The 22,889-nt window shown below is 45.7% G+C and overlaps 1 protein-coding gene across 4 annotated transcripts in view; it reads right to left on the bottom strand.

The window, feature by feature from the left end:
* The window catches only part of LOC142588523 (BTB/POZ domain-containing protein 7), a 150,421-nt gene that overhangs the window by 125,241 nt on the left and 2,291 nt on the right, over nt 1-22,889 (bottom strand). For 3 of the 4 annotated variants that reach the window (XM_075700356.1, XM_075700354.1, XM_075700357.1), the window contains exons 2-4: nt 15,421-15,592; nt 4,696-4,851; nt 2,078-2,332 (exon numbers count right to left, since the gene is read on the bottom strand). In XM_075700356.1, the coding sequence (XP_075556471.1) occupies nt 2,078-2,332; nt 4,696-4,851; nt 15,421-15,507 (498 nt within the window). In that variant the 5' untranslated portion in view covers nt 15,508-15,592. Of the gene's footprint in view, nt 1-2,077; nt 2,333-4,695; nt 4,852-15,420; nt 15,593-16,405; nt 16,612-22,889 lie in introns of those variants that run through there. The other variant, XM_075700355.1, reaches the window with a different exon arrangement.

Raw genomic sequence — 22,889 nt, 5'->3', positions numbered from 1 at the left:
GTTTCCGCTTGTGATTGGTCGGGCGCCCCGTGACGTCAACAATGGTGTTCGTCCGGACCGACTGCTGCCACTACGCACGAAGCACGGTGCAAAGTAGTTTGGTGGTGTTTTGCTGAGACGGTCATGGAAATTTTCGAGAACTTGCGTTTCTCTGAGGAGTTCGGCGTTAAGTCCAAACTCTACGAGAGCGATATTGCGCGCGACGGTGACGGGCGACGGCTTCGAGCGACAAAACAGGCCGTCGCTTGAACAAATTGCTCAGTGTTGTCGCTCGATCACTCGTTTCTAGAAATCTAGAAGTCGTCGCTCGTCACCCGGAAATGCTATGAGCGACTAGCTAATTGTGCGAAGCCGAAACTGGATGTACATAACTCAAATGCTACTGTTTGTCGCACGGAACGAGCAAACCATTGAATTTTACACGTGCAAGAATAAGAACCTAGTGCAAGACCTTCAGAAATATTTTATGCTCCTTCTTCAGTAAAATACATCAACTTAAATTGATAAAGCATGCGTCACGCTAGTTTCGGCGCGTATATTGCTGCCCTCATACCGTGAAGTCGTCGCTCAAAGCCGTCGCTCGCGTGTTTGGCTTGCAGACGACGAGTGAACGCGACAGCCATCGCCTCGCTTGTAGCGCTGTTGCTGTCGCGCGCAAGATCACTTTTAAGGGGTTTATACTTGTACATACTACACGTACGTACATACTTGTACATACTACATGTACGAGCCGATTTCAAAGAGCCGGCCTCTCGAAGAAGCAAAAAATGCTGGTGCAAGCCCTGTTTTCCACGCGAACGAAGGCGAAGTGTTAGCATCTCCTTGTGTAGGAAATGTTCTTTGGCGAGTATGTTCTTTGCTAAGCTGCATTCAGCGTTCCAGTGAGTACGTTTCCAGGCAAACAACTGTAGTGTTATGTTCCTGCATGCCTCCTCGTAGAACGTAAGCGGTGATGCGATCTTCAGCATTTGTGCGCTGCACCAAAGCTGTCGGCAATCTACATAGACGGTTTAAACGCGCGAAAAGTTTACCAGCTGTTGTAGCACGTGTAGTATAGAACCTTCATCAGCGCGCCATCTGCAGGCTACTTGTAACCGGCGAATTTCGTCGGCTACGTGAGATGGTCGGTTTCTTATGTGTGCGAGAGAAGGGGGAGCACAGCATCTTGGTGTGAGCAGTCTTTTCAACACATGCAAACTTTCCGCTTGCACTGCGTTATGGTAGCTGCATGCAGGCTGTTTCACAACATACGTGCGAATAGAAAATTCGCGGCGCTTGGCGATGAAACCTGCGTCAAGGGTGGGCGATAAACATGCACCTTCTGTTCAGCGTGCTATTTCTTTTTTAGGAGAACCCAAAGCATGCATTATTGATAAACTTCGGTAGTAATCATTACAGAAGTGGTTAGAGCACAACACTGTTGTTCTTGAGCGCTTGAAGTTGTTTCGCTTCACAGCAGCCTCCCACTTAGCTGAAAGCTTCTTGTCTTGCAGGAACTAATGGAACATCGGAACATCGTCGCGGCCACTGGTGTTCATGCAAGCGTAGGATGCACAGAACGCCGGCATTATCGGCGTACAAGTTCAATTGATGCTGCGCACGTCAACTACCACTCCTATATACACACAAACAAAGGAATGTAGGGTCGAGCGAAGCAGATTAGGACGGCATGCACGCAGAAATAAGCCCGGTTAGGCACGGTCGTGGAGACTGCGAAGGAGCGGAACACCAGTGTTGACGTCACTAAGCCGCGGTTTCCGGTCTCTGCTCGCACCGTCAGCGTCAGCAGCAGCGCACGGCGCTCGACGGTGGGCGTAGCTACAGCGCAATTTTAACCGACGATTGCATCGCTCCTAAGTGAAAAATCCCCCCCAAAATTTTACCCTCATGGTTTATAAGGTGCCCGCATCTGTATATGAGCGTCTTATTGAATTCGACAGACTCTTCAGCTTCCCTTTAAGTGACTGCACAAATATTTTAAAATCTTGTTTCCATCAACACATGGCGTCTACAGCTCGAAATGAAACTGTAACATGAGCAATGTAACAGGACCACAGTTATCGTGGTCAGCCGGTACCATTTGTTGCCGTGGTCCTCCTCCAGCTTCCGACAGCAGGTCCCTAAAGAAAGGGCAACGTGCCGAGAGCAAGGCACGGTGGGCTGGAAACGCAGTGCCTCGGTAAGCAAGCGTCACGTCGGCACACAGTCGGGACTCCAGCAGGCGCCCCAGGTCAGCTCGACAGGATCGTGCAGGGGGTCTGGCAGCATCGGCTTGTGCTGTCAGCTCTCTCAGGGCAGCGGTGGCTTCGTACTCGTGTACTAGTGCTGCCACCTGCAGTGTCCAGGTGTCGAAGGGGCAGTTCAACAATATGAGCTCTATACTCCCTAAAGGTCTGCAGTTTATCACACCCAACAGAGAACGAAATAGCAACATGAAACACACACACATGCATACCTGCCAAGTTCAAAGAAACTAAATCTGAGAGATCTTCTGCCCCCCCTCCCCCTGATGTTTATTTCAAGTACCAATAGGACAACTTAATTACAATATTATTTACAGGTTTACAAATGACCATATGAGCATTAAGGTCTCACTGTTGAAAGCATTTCGTTGTCGCTGATTTTGCCTTAAAATATTCTTTAACATTTGATTATCGGGTTTTACGTTCCACAACTTCCATGTAATTGTGAGGCCCGCCGTAGTGGGGAACTCCGGATTAATTTCCACCACCTGCAGTTCTTTAATGTGCACCCAATAAATGGCATGCGGCCGTTTTTGCACATCGCCCCCATCGAAATGTACAGATTTGATCCCGCGAACTCGTGCTTAGCAGCGCCAAAGCCACTAATCAACCATGGCGGGTGTTCAAAAATTGTTCAGGTAATGCTTGATTGTAACAAGTTCAATTTCTTTCACATTCTGCAAGGAGAACGTTTCCCAGCGTCTCATCGCACATGGACGAGCGGAACTGTGTCCTCGCCTTTTTCCCGATATTATATTGCCGCTCGCACTCTCCATTGCTCTGTGGTATCAACAAAATACCCAGCATCACTTTGGTTGAGCACTACATTAAAAATACTTGAAGATAATTTTTGCACTCACGCTCCTTGCTTAAAGCCATGACTGACAGTAGGCTTACGCAATGCCAGAACGGATGACATCAAGGAGAACAATGGAAAGTCTAGAGTTGCTAGTTGCAGAATGCAGCGTTCACTCGCTAGCTTAATGAGACTTGGGCCACCAGGGCACCCAACAACCCTGTCAGCATAAGGAGCAGTGCTGCGGTTAACGAAATAGCGCAATGTATAAGGTTTCCATACTACTTGCTTATCAATGCTATGCACAATAAACTTCCGTACTAGATTGGACCGGATTCTTTTTGCCAATGTGGTGTGACAAAACACTGGACAGGGATACAAACAGGCCACAACTGCAATTTCCAGGAGATTTTCCTGTCAACCGTACAACCAGAAGAGCTGGTCCAAATACGGAAGTCTTCCAGGTAATCCGGGAGACTTGGCAGGTATGCACATGGCACTTACTTTCATCAGTGAGTTTATTTGTGGGATCACAGCATACAAATACTCTTCACCAGGTGTTTAACAGGATGCAAACTCGGAGTATACTGACAAGACCATACAGTTGAAACTGTGAAACGCTGCGACTATGCTGCGTGTGCCACGCAGGCCCGCAACTTTTTTGGACACGCTGCCCCATCTAGTGGCGCTGCTGATAAAGCCACACATGGTGTACTCATGCATGCAAACGCCGAGAATCGTTCCCTCGCTTGCCACACTCAGTGGCGAATACTCAATGACCCAAGTTGGCAAGAGATTCATTGAAGAGTGGCACATACCCAGTGCATTCATGGCACAGCTTGGTAAAGTGTTGGCGTGAAAGACGTTCATTGAAAAGTACCACACATCCAGTGCATTTACGGTGCAGCCGGCCTGCTAAAGCGTAGGGTTGCTGTTCTCGAGGAACCTTCATGATGTGGGTCCAACTCTGCTCAGCAACGGAGAAATTTAATGGATCCTTTTCATCATTTTAGAGCGGCAGGTTTCCAGTGGCACATACCTAACTAGTCAAGTTGGTGTGAAAGATGTCAACTGAAGAGTGGCACACACCGACTGGCACATACCCAGCAACTCAAGTTGGCATAAAATAGGACCACTGAACACCTGCGCAGGCTGGGTGGCACCTACCCAGTACTCCAAGTCGGCGTAAACGAGTGTCTTCGAACAGTGGTACCAACCCAGTCCTGCGCCTACTGTGAGCGATATTGGCGTGAAGGAGGTTTGCTGAAGGGTAGCATGTATGTACACGCATATTCAGTGACCCAAGTTGGTCCCGATGGTTGGTTTCAGACCCTGTTACCTCAGCACAGCAGCCCAATGCGCTACCCCCCCTTCAAGCACTGACTACCCAGTCACCCAGGTAGGTGGGAAAACAGTTACACACACACACACACACACACAGTCCCGAAAAGTGCGTAAAGTACCCTAAGAATGCTAACACATCAAATAAAACAGCATGAATACAGACTGCAGAGGGTGAGAATCAGGGACGGGGCTTACTGCACTATGCGTCCCGTCATTGTGCTGTCTTTTCCAATGTACTGACCAGACCCAGTGAACACAATCTTGCAATCACCAGATGAATTCCTGCCAAAGGTGTTGCTGTTTGGGGCTCACCTCTCGCACAGTCCAGCCAGCCGAGTTGAGGAAGTCATTAAAGACTTGTGCGTGATCAAAACCCTTGCTGGCTCTCCACCGGCGGCGTGCCAGACGTTTCCGCAGCGTCAGCAGCGGTGCCACTCCCCTCTTTTTCCGCCCCATCTCGGGAGGAATCTGTGGGGGTGGACGTCGTCGCATGAGCGCATACATGACCAAATCTCGCAACTATGTACTAGCAGTTGCTGCAGCCTGCTGCTGCTGGCTAATTGACCAGCATGAACAAGACTAGTGATGGTAAACAGCACAGATAAACAAAGGCTGCCAGAAGCAACACACACCACAAGGTTCTTGCTAACAACTGGGGGGTCTTTAACAGGGACCCTTTAACAAATTTTTTGGGTCCCAAAAGTGTGTACTTTGCCATTGTATACATTCATTATGTTAAATAAACTTTCAAACTTAATGCAAACAAAGCAATAGTGTTAATGACCTACACGTGAAAGAATGAGCTCAATGTTGGATAATGAATAATAGAAAAATGGGACCTGCACTAAGTTTTGCTTCAGAGACAGTATATGTGTATGTCCCCTCGCTATCCATGACATGACAGAATTGGAAAAGTTCATCTAAGAATTCAACTTCTTTTTCCATCTGTGACTGCGATTGCTCATCATCACTATCAGACCGACTGTCAATGTGCACAGGCTCATCTTATCAAACAAGCAAAACTAAAGGTGTTCAAGTAGTGAAATTTCCTGATCAAATAAATTACTGAACATTTTCTCACTTATAAGATAAGTAAACATGAAGGTAGCGTGGAATCCGTGTGGCAAAAACAGGTAATGTCTTGTTTACATTGTTCAATACACATAATGGCATTCCAACCTGGAGCTAAATTAGTCAACTAAGGAACATGTAAGTGAGAAACAAATGAAAGGTGATTAAATGTGGAGGACTAAGACAGTAATGAAGCACCTGAAAAGCAAGTCTTGAGATGTTAAAGGTGTTAAATTGCACATACTTTAAAACTGATGCAAACATGGTCCATATAATAAATTGCTTTGTCTAAGTCATGAAACAATTATAGCCTGCTTCAAAGCAAGACATTCTTATTGACTGACTGGAAATAATTGAGCAGAAGTTGGATACTCCACATGTTCGCTCAGCAGAAGCTGGCTACTTCATTTTTCCGCTCAGCAGTAGTCAGCTACTACATATGTTCGCTCAGCAGTAGTTAACTCCATATATTCAATCAGAAGTAGTGGGCTACTCCATATGTTCGCTCAGGAGAAGTTGGCTACTCCATATTTGCACCCAGCAGAAGTTGTCTACTTTATATGTTCGTTCAGGAGATGTTAGCTACTCCATATGTTCACTTAGCAGTAGTGGGCTACTCCATATGTTTGCTCAGCAGTAGTGGGTTACTCCATATGTTTGCTCAGCAGAAGTTGACTACTCCATGTGATTGCTGAGAAGATGGCTACTGAATACATTCACTCAGCAGTTGTCTACTTTATAAGTTCGGTCAGGAGAAATTAGCTACTCCTTATATTCACTCAGTAGAAGTTGGCTACTCCATATGTTCGCTCAGTAGAAGCAGGCTACTCTATATGGTCACTCAGGAGAAGTTGGCTGCTCCATATGTTCACCCACAAGAAGTTTGCTACTCCATATTGTCATAGTATATGAAATTTCGCCCATATTTGTATGGCCGCCACTTCAGAGTTATGAGCGACCACCACTCACTGTGTTGGTTAACAAACCTTAAAGATCCTTCTGGACGATTGGCACGTTGGAGCCTAAGGCTGCAAGAGTTTGACATGGCTATCATGTACAAGTCGGGGAAACGATATACGGATGCTGATTGACTGTCTCGATCGCCAACAGAGTCGCCTGCTCTACCCGAAGAAGACTCAGCATTTCTTTTTGTTCTGGACACATCCACCATCGCACAACAGCGGCATGACCCTGAGTTGCTAATCAATTACTCAGAGGAAAGATCTGCTTAGAGGAAAGATCTACTTAGAGGAAAGATCTGCGAAACCACCTAGAGTTTTCGTAAGAGGACTATCATCGTTTTGTTTATAGGCCAAAGTCCTTTACAAAAGAAACTTTTCTTCAACTGGGTCATCCTATCTGCTCGTCATTCCTGCAGCTCTTCGTACAGAAGTACTTCAAGCCTGTCACAACAAGGTGACTTCTGGTCGCTTAGGCTACACGCGAACATTGAGCAGAGTGCAGCAAAAGTACTACAGGCCGAGACTTAGCACCGCCGTTAAACACCACGTTCGCACTCGTCTCGACTGCCAGAGGCACAAGTCGCCTCCAACGAAACCATCCAGCTTCCTACAGTCCATCCAGGTTCCTTGAAGACCATTTGATCAAATCAGAATGGATATCTTCTACTGCAGGGAATCATTTTGTTATTGTCACAACCGACAATCTCACATGTTACGCTGAAACGAAGGCAATCCAGAGAAGCACAGCAGCCGAGGTGGTGCACTTTTTCATTGAGCATGTTGTGTTGCGACACGGTGCACCATCTATTGTAATAACAGACCGACGAACCGCATTCACGGCTGCACTTTTATATCACATCTTGCTGTTAAGGAACAGCTCATCGGAAGTGAACCGCCTACCATCCACAAACCAACGGATTAAAAGAGCGCGTAAACAAAACAATTGAAGACATGCTCTCAATGTACGTGGATGTTGAACATAAAAATTGGGATGACATCCTACCTTATATCACCTTTGAGTATAACACGGTGAAACAAGAGACGATGCGCTTGACTCCGTTCACCCTTGTTCACGGACAGGATGATCGAACGATGTTAGATGCGATGCTTCCACACGACTTTGACGATACTGACACGAACATCGATGTGTTTATGCAACACACAGAAGAGGCTCGGCAGCTCGCGTGCTTGCAGATCTGCCAGCAGCAAGACTAAGATGCAGGCTGCTATGATCTTTACCACAGAATAGTAACCTACAAAGTCAGTAACAGAGTGTGGGTTTGGACACCCATATGGAAACGAAGCCTCTCCGAGAAGCTGTTAAGGTGATACTTCGGACCATATAGAGTATTGCGGCGACTCAGTGATGTCACATATGAGGTCATTCCCGATAGTCCCCAATTGTACGCAGTGCCGCAAGCACCGTCCTGAACTTGTACAAATTTTCCGCGTGAAACTATATGTGAGCGAATAACTATGCGAGAGAGCCTTACTTCCGCAAGTGACATTTCTGGTCTAGCATCGGGGCGATGCTCTCTTAGGGAGGGACAAATGATGCGTGTATTCTATGCAAACGACAACAACATTGACGGCATTAGTGGACTCCATCTGGTTGGTCAGTGAGATTGGGTGCGGACGAAGAAGACATGTCTCTGTTCTGTTTGTTTTTGAACAGGTTGTCCTACTGTTCTTGAAGAACATCTCCCTGTCTTCTGTTCGCGTTGTACTGCGACACTGGTGGAGGGGCTGGGTACTGACTGCGCCTGATGCTCCGCAGTCCTTCTGGGAGTCGTTCATCTAGCCCGGAGGCATTGTCACCAGTTACGACACACGTGCACCGCTTTAGTCGCCGGCTGCTAGGCCTTGCCCTGGAGTTCACCCTTCTTCAATCACCTCTCTCCAGGAGCTCCACAATTCTTGCAATGGCCAGAACCATCCCACGGCAAGCATGCCAAAACAGCCGGTTTCCCAGTGCACAACAGGTCACCGTTCTGCATCTGCTGGTCCCTGATCGCTATCGCAGTGCAGTCTTCGAAGACATTGAAGACTGGCTTGAGAAGTATGAATGTGTCGCAGAGATTAATCAGTGGACTGAGCAGTGAAAGCTCTCCCATATCTATTTTGCCCTTGACGACAGTGGAACACTTAGTACGAGAACCGCGAAGCTAGCCTAACGACATGGAACGACTTTTGGCAGAAAATCATGGATACTTTTGCAAGTGCCGACCGACACAACCGCACCCAGCAGATGATGGAGCTACGGGTGCAACAACTTAGTGAGTCGGTCACAATGTTCGCCAAGGACATGGCCCGCCTATTTCATAGAGCCGACCCGAACATGACCGAAGATAGGAAGTGGCGCTACCTCATGCGAGGTGTAAAAGAGCAGTTGTTTGCGGGGCTTGTGCAGAATCCCCAAGTCACCATCACTGGCTTTATCAAAGAGGCTGCGACTATTGAGCAGGCCCTTCATCAATGATGCAGGCCATACAATCGACTGTCCACCAGTACCACAATCAATGGCACCGCAGTGACTGCCGAGTATCAAAACCCTTTGCATGAATCGATCAGAGAGCTAATCAAGAGGAAATTCAAAAGATTCCCGACATCAACACTGGATAGACCTGTAGCATTAATTGCCTAAGTGTTGCGCGACGAAATCAGGCAGGTGTTCCTGGCAGCCGATCTTCAAAACCACCAGCATCCCATGAGTTTTGCCGCCGCTGTCCGACGCTCACCACCCGTTACAGTATGTTCACTCAGAAGTTCACTACTCTATACACTCGCTCATGAGTCAGCCACTCTATAGACCGTTTTTTCGTAGGCACCGCCATATTGTGAACGCAGTGGCGCCGCCTATGAGCAGCGCCATACTGGCTTGGGTGAAAGCAGTCTTTTGCATGGCAGGTATACGCTTGGCGGTAGGCTCTGGCATTTGTTCTCGCGGTCGTGCGGTCTGTTTAGAATGACGCACATATTCTACGTGGTAAACAGTTCTGTGAGACGTGCTGAAGTGGTTTAAGGCGTCATGGCCGGAATTTCTGCTGGCGTTGAGGTGGACGGAACACGCAGCGCGATGTGTGCGCACATATTTGAGCGTATACAATCAGCCTCGGAGATCAATTGTATATTTCTGAATGTTCCAATCATTAATGTGACCTTATTGCAGTATTATCCTCTATTTCCAAGCTGCGGTTTAGGAGCCATGAAACATACGCGACGATCGTAACAGCGTGGGTACCGTTCTGCTACAATAGGAGCTGTGATGTTATACTTTGACAAGCGTTCAAACTGTTCACTGCAGGTTACATTGCGTGACTACTTGGTTCGATGGATGAGGTTTCCGCCCCTGAGTAAAATAATTTTGGCAAGTAATAGCAGCATACCTTACAGTCTGAGTTAAGCTTGTCCAGCAAATGGACAGTTTACGAACTGCGCGAGCATCCTAAGCAGTGTTAGGTGCTGGATTACATATATCTTTGTTCTATATGCCGCATGGTCCAAGCATACGGCATCAGCGGTTATATATTTATAAACGTGCGCGGCGTGACTATGCGAGGTCCTATTGCGGTGTTAGCTCGTTTTCTCTTGCTTTTTCGAGAAAGATGGTGATAACCAAATCTTTTTTTTCGGTTGTGTTCGTTCCGTTTTCTACGACGCACTCACACGAATTACAGAAATTTCGTCCTCAAAAATAGGCATCGCATTCTTTTCATGCAATCCCTCTCATATGTTATGGCTGTATGCAGGCCAAAAAGGCAATGCCGGAGTGCACAGCTTACATATGTACCGTGCTGGTTCACCAACCGCAGTGATAACGGCGTTGAGCAGCGCCATCGGCCTCATACAGGAAGACTAGCGTAGACATATGGTAATTTGAAGCCTACTAGACTTGAAATGCGCGAGAACGATGCCAGTGCATCACAAATATTTGATAGCGCCTGCCGCTTAGGTGTTTCGTGGTTGCCTTAGGTTGGCCGTGCATGAGCATGCGCTCTTATGCTTTATGTTTTACTCCCTACGCTGTGGGGATGCGCGACTCTCGCGCGTCCCCTGATATGTTTTTCCCGCATGGCGCGTCTCCTGTAATCCGGCTTCGCCGCGTGGCCTGCGTGATGCCCGCGGCGGTCGATGTGGTTGGGGCGCAGTGCGAGAGATGGCGCGAGTGTTGCGTTGCTAACGCCGCCTCACGGCAGGGTTACTTGGGGGCGCAGGGGAGGACGGGCGGCCTCTTCCCCGGCGGGTCGGCGAACGGCGTGGACATCCCGCGCGCCGCCGACCCATGCTTCTGCGAGACCGCCTCGCGTGGCCGCCTTGGAATGCGCCACCATTCGCGTGACAGTACGCGCGAACGACCAGGCGTTGGGATCCAGCATGGGGCGAACATATTCGCTCGTTTTCCGGTCGCGGTGAGTCGGACTTCTAGATTTGTCGCGCGCCCATCGGCATGTTTTGTGGATAGCAACTCGGCTAGCAGGCATTGATCTATGAAAGGTGCAATAAATGCCCTTGTGATTGTTTGCACTACTGTGTTGTCGTTCCTTTGACCCAAGAGCACGGGCGTGAGAGACCCCACAATGCCAAGCGATTCGATAGTGAGCAGATTTACCATTTCACGCTGCTAATACAGAGACACCGGTCTTCTTTGTTGAATTAAAACCGATATAAGCAAAATAGTTCACAACACATACATACACCGCGACTGATAATGTGCGCACGCCGCGTCTGATAAAACGCGTCACATTTTTGAGCCCCCAAGAGATATTTCTTCCTACTGTAGTTACCGATGCACCAAAAGGCTTCCCTGACGACCTTATATGAACGAACATGGCGTAAATTTCGCAATGTATGATCTAAAACATTCCGAAATCGTTCCGCAGCACGCGACAGCAATACTTTCATCAAGCAGTGCCGCACCGGATCACCCAAGCCAGAGAGGGGGAAAGGCTCTCCGCGCGCCCTATCCTCCTCGCCCGATGAAACGGTCTATATGTTCACTTAGCAGTAGTGGGCAACACCATATGTTCAATCAGAAGTTGGCTACTCTATTGGTTTGCTAGGCGAAAGTGGGTTAATCCATAAGTCGGCTACTCCAAATGTTCACTCAGGAGACATTGGCTACTCCATATGTTCGCTCAGCAGAAGTTGGTTGCTACACATGTTTGCTCAAGAAAAGTTGGCCACTCCATATGTTCGCTCAGCAGCAGCAGCAGGGCCGGGGAGGAGGGGGGGGGTGGGCTTATGGGGCTTCAGCCCCACGAAATTTTTTCGTGCTGTCATGCACCGCCGGCCAATACAACCGTGGGTGCCAGAAATCATTCTGGATTTTGTCTAGAATGTATTTTTCACGTTCGAAAAGACATTTTGGTGCGAAGCTTGTGAACTTGGGCTGGATTTCGTGGCAATGCCCATGCACCTGGAGTCATATAACGGAAAAAGCCCCATCCGAGCACAAAGTAACAATGGCATTTTGATACAAGCAGCTTTGTCGCAGTATCTCTCGGATGCCGCGGAATCGACGGAGCGCATGGATTTCAATTTCAAAAACTTACGGGTATAAAGATCACATAAACTTTTGATGCAAAAGGTGCATTGACATTTCCAAAGTCGTGCTTTAGATTTTGAATTACGGATCATTGTGGGTTTGATATTCCTATAAACATTTGAAGCCAAAGGTGCATTGACTTTCCTAAAGTCGCACATTGAACCATAGTGCAAGACAAGTGAAATCAACACACTATCAGACAAGTTGACAAAGCATGCAGCAAAGTCTGATGAGATGAAGCGTTGTGATGGTTCATTTGGGCAGTCATGTCACAGAAAAGAATATCAACATTTTTTTCACCTGCGCCAAAGAATCCATGTCAACACACTAAAGCCAGTAAAGGTAACTATGTTCTTATTTATTTTTTTTCTACATTGACTTTTATTCGCGAGGACACATTGAGCCTTTTCAATTTTCTTGTTCTCACTAACCGCGGGCTGCCAGAGCCAGCCAGAGGTCATGTGTTTTTCACGTGTTGCCCAGACAACCACACGGCGCACTTCGGTGCGTGTTCGTTTTTCTCTGGCCGAGTGAATTTTGGCCTCACAGAGTTTTGGAGTTTTGGACGGTTTCTGGCTAGCAGATTAGAAAAAGGAGTAATGGCCGCTCGCCGCCACCACTGCGGGGACTCGACGGATTGCAATGCGTTCGCTTGAGCGCATCACCTTCATTTCGATGTTATTACAAACTCTCCAGAAAGTCTTTTGTCTCGCCAGCATCCATACGAGCAGCATCCATATGGTTCTCTGTGGACCAAGCGCCTCACGTTTTCTTCTATATTCCTTTGGTAGCCACATTAGGTGCCCAAAGTAGGCATTTGATTGTGGCCAACATGCTTTCCTTTGCGTTTCTTCATTTCGGTGCCCCCGCCCCACAAAAGAAAAAGATGCCGCAGCACAGTGAATTGTCGCATGGTGAAAGTTTGATTTTGTTACTTCTTCTTTTGCGGAAAGTAATGGGCCACGGCACTCTTCAGTTGCCGGATACTCTTATTATATTATTGCGATAGCAATTATATGGACACTGAAGGCGCATTCCTGTCGTCGCCGTTATGTTCCATATGAAGTCCAAGGGCGATAACATTATCAAGGCATGCCACATGCCTTATGTGCAAGTGAAAGCATGGGGGAGAGGGGGGACGGCGTGAGTCAATGATGGTGGGTCGTTCTTGTGTGCGCAATGGAGAAAAGCGGGAAGGAAGCGCGCCGTCTCCTGTTGCACGCGATGCATCGTAGTGAGTGGAGGAAGGGGGGAGGGGCCTTAGGATTCTATGATCTGTGAATCTGTGATTGCACAACATGTTTATTCGCCTTGTTTGACGCACTATACAGGGTCTTTCAGCGAACATAAGCCAGAGTCTAAAAATATGCCGATTCACTCTAAGACGACGCAACCAACTGCATGTTGCTCACTTTGGTATGCAGTGAGTCACACTATTGTTGTATTTTGTTCAATTAGATAATTAGTAAAATATGATTAACCAACTTCTGAAGCAACGAAGCTAGAAAAAAATTACAATTAGAAAGTCGCAGAGCGGTTTTCAAAACGTCCGAATAAACAGAAACAATGCATTGTTTCCTGGCTACACAGGCATCTACGTGACGTACTGCATGAAGTGTGGGAACCACCTGTGCTGCAGAAGCAAGTACAATCGCTTCTTTCTGTTCCACACTAACTCATAGGTGCACCAATGATTGTCACATGCAAATAAACACCCGAGTATGAATCGCACTAAGTCTATCTTTCAGCTTCAACTTCTTCATTTGTATGTTGTTGCATATACGCAACATACCTTCCTTCTGCAAATTCAAACCACAGAAATTAGCTAGAGTTAGTTTCCATGAGAGTACAGCTACTGTTATGCTTCCCTAGAATTCCATGAATAATATTTTAGGAAACAAAAAATTGTGCAGTAAAAGGTTAATTAATAAACCAACTTCTCAAATATTATAATTAGATTAAAAGTGTCAGTGAGAAAATTGTAGAGCAACATGAAAAACTCCCGATACAGTTTTCTGTTGCTCAATACGTACTACATAAAAGTGTTCTTCCTTGCTTGAAAGAAGCCCACAAATATACCCAAAATTGACATGCGACTGGCTGCTTGAAGCACTTTGCGTGTATTCAAGGGCTTATTTCATGCTTAAAGAAACACTTTTATGTAGCATGTATTGAGCAACAGAAAGCTGTACCAGGAGTTTTTCATGATGCTCTACAATTTTCTCACTGGCAGTTTTCATTGAAATATAATATTTGAGAAGCTGATTAATTAGTTAAGACAGTGTAATTAGGCAAAATTCAAAAAATATTCTGGACATCTCCAAGCAATGGCAAACAACATTACCTTGGTTCTGTCCAGCTACATGACATATGCACATTTTTCAATTTTGGTGCATGACAGATGGGACGCCCTCTATATGCTGAAAAGGTTTTCTAGCCTGAATTAACACTTCATAGATGACGATTCAAGTTTGTAGCGCTTCCTCTGGAAAGCACAGGTTGCCAACTTGTTGAACCTTCGAACTAACAAAGAACAGACAATGTTGAGTTAAAGAAAGTCAGCTGTGTTGTTAATTTAATTCAATGCCAAGTTGATCCAAGTCGACTCGAACTGCTTTCATAAACCTGGTTCCTGCCATGCAAGACAAGTGCATGCATGCCTGGGTGACTAATATCAAGCCATTTTCAGTAGTTTCACTTCTCTTTACACAACTGTACATGTTTACACAAGTCCGTGCATGTTCTTGTTCTATTTTCCACGCCTTCCAAACGCACATGCCAAACTTTCTATGTGTTTGTATTGGTGAGAAGAATGATGGGAACCAAGAGGCGCAATTTTTATTGGTTAAATCCATAGGAGCAAACAACCAATGACTGCACTTTCTGTGTGGTTGTCATTGTATTCAGTGTTTATCACTGCTTCTTGCGATTTCATTTTGTGTGCCATGCAACGAGAAGTATCCAATGCCAACTAGAAGCGCTAAGTCATATTGTCAAACAAAGTCAGGCTGGTCAAAGTAAGCCAACCTCAACTGCATATGTAAATCCAGTTCCTGCCAAGCAAAGTGAGTGGGTGCATAACTGCAGCAGCTAATTTAGAGCCAGGTGAAGTCAACTTCCCCTGTATTTTGTCATCGCAGCCATGCCTGGAAGGTTCGTGAAGTACAGTGCCGCACCAATGTGTCTAAATATGCGTTCTTCCCACATTTCATTTACACAAGGAACAATCTGCCTATAACGGTTACTGAGTGCGATATTAAGGGCATGCTACATGCACTGCTTACTGAGTACAACTTTGCTGTTCACATTCCTTTCCTTTAGGTTTGTATTTCTTGTGGCCAATTCCAATATGTACCATGTTCCCCCCCTGCTATAAATGTCTCGTTGGCACTGCACGAAATTGTGAATAAATAAATATGTATACTGCCATTGTAAACACAGTTCCTGCTGAATGCATACCTGGGGAGGGTCTGGAGATGACGCACCCACCCCCATGATGTCTCCTGTGTGCCCTACAGTGGTGCCCAGGGGCTTGCATGGGGGCATCCGGGGGGCCGCCTCTCTATCGTAGCAACGCCCATCACCTTCCTTGCCCGTCTGGGGCGGCCACAGGAGCAACAACCATGCCCCACTGCAAACAGCACAGGATTCAAGCATGCTCACACACACAGGAACAAAAAAAGAATGCTATTCAAGCGAAGCTTGTATTGCGTCACTCATGTCGGCGTTGGTGTTGCCGTATGAAAACACCCAAGCCGCACAAAAATAAAGATTGCTTGTGGGGTTTCGGATTCGAATCACTGACCTCCAAGTTGCAAGACCACCATGCTAACCGATTCAGCTACTGTCGGTTCATCATACGCAACCTTTACAGTGGGGTTTTAAATGCCTGAAGTAGACTCGGCACAAGGCGTGAGCCAATCACAGGCATCCCGTCCCTCTGGAGGAAGGAAAGGGTGTGATAGTGTGTTCGCTTGCCTCGCGCCTGCCGTTTCCCACCAGTTCAGGCCTGACAGTCAGATGGGGAGGCTGCGTTTGGTTCGTTATACCGAAGAGCAGGCTGCGTTGAAGGAATGGCAGTGGGTGCAGGCTGCATGTTTTGCGTTTGGCCGAAAAACAGGTGGTGTTTGAAGAACGCCGCAGGAAACTTGCTCGAGTGAGGGCTCGTCATCAACCTGCCAACCTTACCGTGAGGGAGCGCAAAGCCGATGCATTACGACAATGAAGAGACGCGGATCGCAAGCTTCGCTTGCACTCTTTTTCACAGTAGTGGAAGAGCGGTCAATTTCTTAAATTAAATTGTGGTGTTTAATGTCCAAATTCATCTAGAAATATTGTGAGCATTATATCACTCCTTCATCTTTTTCATCTGTATATATTCATCATTATGGCCAGCGTCATCGTCTTCAGTGCGCGACCTGCGCAATAAACCGTTGAGGCTTACCAGCAGTCTCGCAAGTGGTGGAGGCTGCTTTCGATCCCTTGGTCCTCTACGCCTTCGAGTTTCCCTGGAGCTTCGTTCAGGCCGCCACTTGCTCCACCTTCCTGACAGGATGCCCCAAGAAGATCTTCCAGGAGCCTCCGGCGTCACCGTCTCTGCCCCACCGGCCGTTCCTTCATGGACCGTCAGCACGCGGCAGCACGATCTCACCATGTTCGCTGGCCTTCGTAATGACGACGTTGATGACTGGCTGGACAATTATGACCGCGTGAGTGAGTCTAACCAGTGGGATGACATGCACAAGCTTCGCAACGTTGCATTCTACCTCACTGACATTGCCAGGACTTGGTTCCTCAACTACGAGAGCACCTTGCCTGATTGGGCGGCATTCAAACACCAGCTTCGGCAGATTTTTGGCGCTCCAAACGTCCGCTCTGAGGTTGCCAAGAAAAAGCTTGATGGATGCACGCAACTTCCCGGGGAAACATACACATCTTATATCGAGGACGTCCTCGCCCTTTGTCGCCGTGGTGACGCCACCATGACGGAATCTGATCATGTTTCTCACATCCTAAAGGGCATTGCTCACGTTGCGTTCAACGCACTGGCGATCAAGAATCCTAATACCGTTAACGATGTGATCGCGACTTGCCAACACCTGGATGCACTGCAGGCCATCTGTTTACAACCTGTCGCCGGTGACGCGCCTCCTTCGTCGGATACCGACCTGCGTAAGCTGATTCGGACTCTCATACGCGAAGAGCTCCAAGTGTGTGGCCTGCTCAGTGCAGCCTCAGCCTTCGTTTCCTGGCCTGCGCGATATCATCAAAGAGGAGCTATTCTCCATGACCTGCGCGGCGAGCTGTGGCCCTCCTTCGCCATCCACCTCGTATGCTCAGGTTGCAACTATGCAACCAGCGTTCGTTCAGACAGCGCCTCCTGCTCCTGCTACTGCCCCCAACCATCTGGCGACTCTACCACCCCGTCCGCCCCATTCGCGGTCACATATAGTGTTTTCACCAAAGACAACAACAGGACGAACGCCGTGGCTACGATATTTATGAGAGAGACCCGTTGCTTCCTCTGAGTCCTTACCAGCGCCGGCTCTCCCCACGCCTCATTTTCTCCACCTCCCGAGGCACCTCGCGCGACAGCTGCGAGACAGCTGTTAAGCCTCAACGGTTTATTGCGCAGGTCGCGCGCTGAAGATGATGACGCTGGCCATAATGATGAATATATACAGATGAAGATGAAGGGGTAATATAATGCTCACAATATATTTTCTAGTGATAAAAAAATATTTGTGTTATTCTCCCATCTAAGGGCTTGAACAGTTCGTTGTTAAGAGAGCCATATTACCAGTGTTATTACCTCTCTGTCTTGTTTTCTGCATTGGCAATCTTCTTTCGATACTTTAGTCTACAGAGAATGCTTTGCTACTACTATTCTTAACAAATATTCTTTAACGTTTTTCTTTCCATGTGCATGCATATTGTGTACTAAATTGTATTGTTGAGATATATTGTAGTTATGTACGTTTTTTTTTCCATTACTCTGCTGCTATGCCTTGATAACAAGCTCTGCCTTCGTTGTCAGGTATTACAAAACAAACTTCCTTGGTTTGCAGTGTGCCCTGTTAAACAAATTAAATTAGTACTTCTTATTATACTTTATAATAGTAACTAATTAGCCAAATTGTGTGTTATGAGAGAAGTAGCGAGGGGCTCCAGATTAATTTCAACCACCATCTTTCTTCAACAAGAGCATATTTGCATCACCAGAATGCAGCCACCATGGTTGGGAATTTAACCTGTTACCTCTTGCTCCCACAGAAACACTAAAATAGTGAGAGACAGGATGAGCCAGAGCTCTTCAATCACACTAGTGGCGAAATTAGGCGAAGGGGACTGTTGGTTGTCACCTATAGAAAACAAACTAACCATAAAGTGCCCCCTTTTCACCACCACGATAAGGAAAGATAAAGCAGATATGCAAGCAATTTACAATTTTATTTATTATTTCAGTTACTTTCAGGGCCCACAGGCATTACACAGGATAGTGGGTACAGTTTGCGCAAGTAAAAAAATATGAAATACAGAACAAATAAATACAAAAATAAATTAGTGACATAATTTGAATAGGAGCACACCTACAACGTTCCTCTACATCTACAGTTTATCTACAGCGTTGGCTAATACATCATCGAAATGTTCAAAGTTACTGATGATTACAATATCATCACTAAGGCGTTTCCACTCAAGGTATGAATGACTGAAAAGATGGCTTAGTAATAAACGTGTCAATGCTTACATTACAAACATGATTAACGTGTGGTGAATTGTAGTACAATGGAGGAATGAAATGATTGCATAGCGCAGGATGGTGAGACAACTTATGAAACACTTGTTAAACGCACAATTTTCCCACAAAATCATAGGTTAGGTATGCTGAGGCTTGCTTTCATTAAAGTTATACTTGCCATTTGTGAATCATTTGAAAGATTAAAATGCAATCAGCACTTCTTTAAAATGAGGCCGTGCACAACAGCCTGGCGGAGTAACCTGTACTGATCCTCGAGACAGCTTAATATTAGCTGGGAGAATCCTGACAACACGTGTCCAGAAGGTTAGCATTTGGGATACTTAGTACATCAACAACGTGAAACACACATGACTTCCTTCCATCCTTTGTGTTTCTGGCTAGTTTAACCTTTAAACAATGTGTGTCCTCACAAGGATTTTAATGTGGTCCGTAATGTAGACCGAACCTAAAGTCAGCGCAGCATCACAGCACCTGCACGCCTCACAGTATTAACCAACAAAGCTAACCAATCAGTGCGAATCAAATCTCAGCAGGTCTACCGGGAAGCTATTGCTTCAGCATAGGCCGGGAGAAAAGTGGATACTTACTCACCAATATTTTCACACGCTATGTACTCAGCTGCATTTCTACTTATACTAATCAAAACTTACTTTTTTTCATAGTGGCTTCATCATCACTCATCAGCACTCACTCACATACATGTTCACTCACACTTCACAAAAGTCACCCATGTTGTCCACTCACATTCACCGATTTACAGACTGTAGAAAAAAGGCAATCAAACATGTTTGAAGGATTACAGACCCCCAGTTTCGGTACTACTTGTATCTTCAAAAGGTCTAGAAAAATGTTGCAACAGAACTGCTCGTTGGCCTAGTTGGTGCTTGCTAAAAGACATGTTTTTTGCCACAATTGAACACTCACAAAAGGAAGACACATAAAGACAACACGGGCGGCCCGTGTTGTCTTTATGTGTCTTCCTTTTGTGAGTGTTCAATTGCGGCAAGAAACATGTCTAGAAAAAGTAACACACACTCGCATGATTAAATTTTGTGAAACCCACAACATAATATTCGAAGCACAGCTTGGTTTTACAAAAACAATGGATGGAAATTGCGTTATTTGTGTTCAAAGAATACATTATACAGTGCTTTGAGGATAGGAAAGCTGTGCCAGGTCATGCTGGTGGATTTTTGCCAAGCTTTTGAATATATCAATCATCAATGGCCCTTGGTAAAACTTGACACATGCGGTTTCCGCAGTCAAGTCTCCTGCCACACCTTGAACACCCAGAACAGTATGCCAGTATCAAAGAACCAAAAATCTTCCATTAAATAAATAATGTCCCGCATGGTAGTATTCTTGGCCCTCTTCTCTGTAACGTATGTGTAAATGATGTAGCTAACAAGTCTATGAGTGCAAAATATATTATCTATGCAGATGACGTAACTTTACCATTTTCATCAACTATAGTAGGCAACATGATTGAAGAAGCAAGTTCTGAGCTGAAAGGTTTGAAGTATTGGTGAGCTATAAACCAAGTGAAGATTAATTAATTAAAACCAAAGCTATAATATTCACGATTATAAGCGGACAAGTTTCGATGTCGTGTAATTTACGTTCTGGCTCAGAAAAAAATTTACTTCACAGAAAGTGTACGACTCTTAAGTGCGCATTTTTTCGAGTTACCCAAGTTGGGATAAACATGCGAATGCAGTTACAACTAAGCTCTTTCATACAACAGGAGCAATAGGCAGACATGGACACCTCGTTCCAACTAAGTCAAGATTTTAATGTATAATTTGATGTTTTTGTTATACCTGAATTATTGTCAGCTTGTAAGGGGTAATAATCCCTTCTAGTAATGTGCAACAAAATTTTAATGCTACAGAAGAAGGTATTGCAGCACACAGTATCTAATGAAGGTATTTTCACACACATAGATGAACTCTTGAGGGATAATGGCAAGCTGCTGTTCATGATCTCAGAATGCCTGCCATACGCACCCCAGCCCATTCTTATTCTTCTGATTATTTCACAAGAATAAGATTGGGCTGGAGTGCGTTTGGCAGGCATTCTCAGATCATGAACAGCAGGTTGCCATTATCCCTCAAGAGAAAAGTGTATAACCCAGCTGTGTCTTACCAGTACTCACGTACAAGGCAGAAACCTGGAGGCTTACGAAAAGGGTTCTACTTAAATTGAGGACAATGCAACGAACTATGGAAAGAAGAATGATGGGTGTAACGTTAAGGGATAAGAAAAGAGAAGATTGGGTGGGGGAAAAACGCGAGTTAATGACATCTTAGTAGAAATCAAGAAAAATAAATGGGCATGGGCAGGGCATGTAATGGGGAGGGAGGATAACCGATGGTCATTAAGGGTTAGGGACTGGATCCCAAGGGAAGGGAAGCGTAGCAGGGGGCGGCAGAAAGTTAGGTGGGCGGATGAGATTAAGAAGTTTGCAGGGATGACTTGGCCACAATTAGTACATGACCGGGGTAGTTGGAGAAGTATGGGAGAGGCCTTTGCCCTGCAGTGGGCGTAACCAGGCTGCTGCTGATGATGATGAGATGAGCTGCTCGCAATGTATAATTTTATTAACATTTTTAGCATTTACCACATTAGGTGTATCAATAGTTACAGGAGAGAAATAACAGCTAACATCAATAACCTGTACTTTCTGGTGCATCTTGATACCAATATACGCATGTATAACAACGGACACTCAGAGCTTTGGCACGCTCCGAAATGCCAAACTAGCTGCGGGACTCAAAGATTAGGTAATGCAATACCACATCAGTTAAACAAATTTCATAACACGGATGTCAATGTATGTGACATTTCTTGCAAAACTAATTCATATCATTCCTGATGTGTCTTAGCCATGCGTTTATTTTTCGTTCTATGAAACGAGTTTGCTTAGGGTTATTGTAGCTTGCTAGTTTGTTACAATGTATGTACCATCTGTATGCATTGCAATCGTCCCATGTCTTGTGTAAGGCCTTTCACATAACTGCCCTTCTTTTGTTGTATTGGGATTCTACTGAGCGAGTTTTTTTTTTCATTCAGTGCTGACCTATTTGATACTGTTGTACCTTTTTCTTTTCATTACAAACTTTGTTATATCATTTTACACATGTGTGTTGTTACGCAGGTTCAAGTTTATATTTTGTCTTGCGAATATCCAGTTAATTTTTTCTTTTTTTCATCATGCATGTCAACGGGCTCATCAAGCTGACCATGCAGTTTTTTTCCTTGGCAGTCCCCAAGTGCAAATGGGAAATAAAAGTCAATTAATTACAATTTCATTTGCTCGCCCTCGCTCCTCTTCCGAGCCCAGTGAAATGAGAGTGGAGTAATTACGAGTCTGTGTATAAGTGCGGCAAGTTATGCTGACAATCATCCACCAATAATTCCTGTCTTCCTTTTTCATCTGCATTCGTTGTTTCAAGCACTTTTTACCAAGCCATGCCACACTTTCAGTTTGTTGCTCACCCGGTGACATGTCTGTTGATGAAGCCCCCCCAGAATGAAACCGGACAATGCTTGCAGTTTGAAACAGAGTGTTGAAACTGGTACACTGGTAACTCCACGGACAAATGGCAAGAACAGAAGACAGTAAAATCATGCAAAGTTTTCTTTTTCTTACTTTCTTTTTTCCTGCTGTGGGCCAAGAAAGAAATGTGAGCAAGTTTTATCACAAGCACCATCCCTGGATAACAGCTTTTCTGAAATTAACTGTGCAGTGCAGGCATGTGATAGTTTAACCTCAACACGATGACATTTGATTCGAACTTAGATGTGATGCTAATTGTGTAAAAGGATCTGGCCAAAGTGCATTGAGTACAATGTTCTCTGTTTTGGGATAGCCCGATTGCTCTGCTTGGTGGTGACAGGTGATACAAAAGCCGTAAAGGACCTCGCAAAGTATGAGGAGTACAGTCACCGCACAGTTTCAAGTGAAATCTTGGCCTTCAGTAACCTTGAAGGCCAGCACTTGAAGAGCACTGCATGCCGTGACCACTAGCCACGTAGATAGAGACGAACACAAAATTTTACCCATTCCAGAAGTGTCTGTTCAATAACATTAGGGGAATAAAAGTCCAGAAGGCCATCAAAGACTTCTTCAATGATAAGTGAACACCACAGATAAGCAAGACCA

Source organism: Dermacentor variabilis, chromosome 7, assembly GCF_050947875.1.
Source record: "Dermacentor variabilis isolate Ectoservices chromosome 7, ASM5094787v1, whole genome shotgun sequence".
NCBI classification, from domain to species: domain Eukaryota; kingdom Metazoa; phylum Arthropoda; class Arachnida; order Ixodida; family Ixodidae; genus Dermacentor; species Dermacentor variabilis.
The sequence above is the reverse complement of the archived record's forward strand: the minus strand, read 5'-3'. Positions and strand labels throughout refer to the sequence as shown.